We start from the raw sequence: 1415 nt of genomic DNA, 5'->3' as shown, positions 1-1415 counted from the left end.
CACAGGGAAGTGTCCCCCGGCCCCGCCGCTGCCCGGGGCTTCACCCTCCATCGCCCTCACCGTGGGGCTCTCAGGTACGTGGGGATGAGGGGGGACCATGGGATGGGGACAGGGGATGGGGGACAGGGGACAGGGGACAGGGAGGACGTGGGGAGTGGGAGAGGGCAGGGACAGTGGGGACAGGGACCAGGGAGGGTGTGAGCACTGGATGTGGGGACTGGGACAGTGCAGGGATAGTGGGAACAGGGACAGGGGACAGGGAGGGTGTGGGGAGTGGGACAGGGTAGGGACAGTGCAGGGACAGTGGGGACAGGGGACAGAAGACAGGGCATGGGCACTCTTAAGGACAGGGAACAGGGAGGATGTGGGGACTTGGACAGTGCAGGGACAGTGGGGACAGGGGACAGGGAGGGTGTGGGCACTGGGACAGGGCAGGGACAGTGGGAACAGGGACAGGGGACAGGGAGGGTGTGGGGAGTGGGACAGGGCAGGGACAGTGGGGACAGGGACAGGGGACAGAGACAGGGAGGGTGTGGACACTGTAAGGACAGGGAAACAAGGAGGATGTGGGGACTGGGACAGTGCAGGGACAGTGGGGACAGCGAGGATGTGGGGACCATGGGGACAGGGACGGTATAGGGACTCTGGGGAGAGGGACAAGGGATAGGGAAGGTTGCAGGCACCAGGGTGCTGGGGTTGCAATCCTCAGGGACCCCAGCACGGGCATTGGGTGGCCCGGGGGTTGATGACACCAGGCTCAGGTGGCTCAGGGTGGGCACAGGACGCATCCCCATGCCCTGGGGGTGCTGAGCTGGCTCCCACCCCGCTGGCAGCCATCCGGATCAAGAAGCCAATCAAGACCAAGTTCCGGCTGCCTGTGTTCAACTGGACAGCGCTGAAGCCCAGCCAGATCAGCGGGACGGTGTTCAGCGAGCTGGACGATGAGAGGGTGCTGGAGGTGAGCCCAGGACCCCTCTGGAGCCACATTTCTCATCGCAGAGAAAAAACAAGGCGCAGCTTCCCAAGGATATTTCTGGGATTCACATTCTCCGAAGCTCAGAGAAAGGAAAAACCAGTTCTTATCTCAATTGCTGCTCCTCTTGTTCACAAGTGGGGTGCAATGTGGAAGATTGTTTACCTGAAGGGAATTGGTAATCGGATTCTGGTTGTTTGATCAATTATTCTGGTCAATCTGATTAATTGATCAGTTGAATCCATGTGTGTGTGTCGGGACTGTTGGTGACAGTCACGAGATTCCGTGCAGTGGAGCTGAGTGCTGGGCAGATTCAGTTTAGATGTAGTAATATAGTATAGAATCATATAGTGTAATATAGTGTAGAATATACTATAATATAGTATATTATAATATGTAATATAGTATATAATATACTCATATATATAGTATATAGATAGTA

The 1415-nt window shown here is 56.5% G+C and overlaps 1 protein-coding gene across 1 annotated transcript in view; it reads left to right on the top strand.

The window, feature by feature from the left end:
• FMNL3 (formin like 3) overlaps positions 1 to 1415 on the top strand; it is a 15411-nt gene that overhangs the window by 6888 nt on the left and 7108 nt on the right. Inside the window, exons 13-15 of the mRNA XM_031064559.1 lie at positions 6 to 74; positions 834 to 958; positions 1112 to 1151. Coding sequence (XP_030920419.1) covers positions 6 to 74; positions 834 to 958; positions 1112 to 1151 — 234 coding nt within the window. The remainder of the gene's footprint in view (positions 1 to 5; positions 75 to 833; positions 959 to 1111; positions 1152 to 1415) is intronic.

Source organism: Geospiza fortis, unplaced genomic scaffold (genome assembly GCF_000277835.1).
Source record: "Geospiza fortis unplaced genomic scaffold, GeoFor_1.0 scaffold599, whole genome shotgun sequence".
Classification (NCBI taxonomy): domain Eukaryota; kingdom Metazoa; phylum Chordata; class Aves; order Passeriformes; family Thraupidae; genus Geospiza; species Geospiza fortis.
The sequence above is the reverse complement of the archived record's forward strand: the minus strand, read 5'-3'. Positions and strand labels throughout refer to the sequence as shown.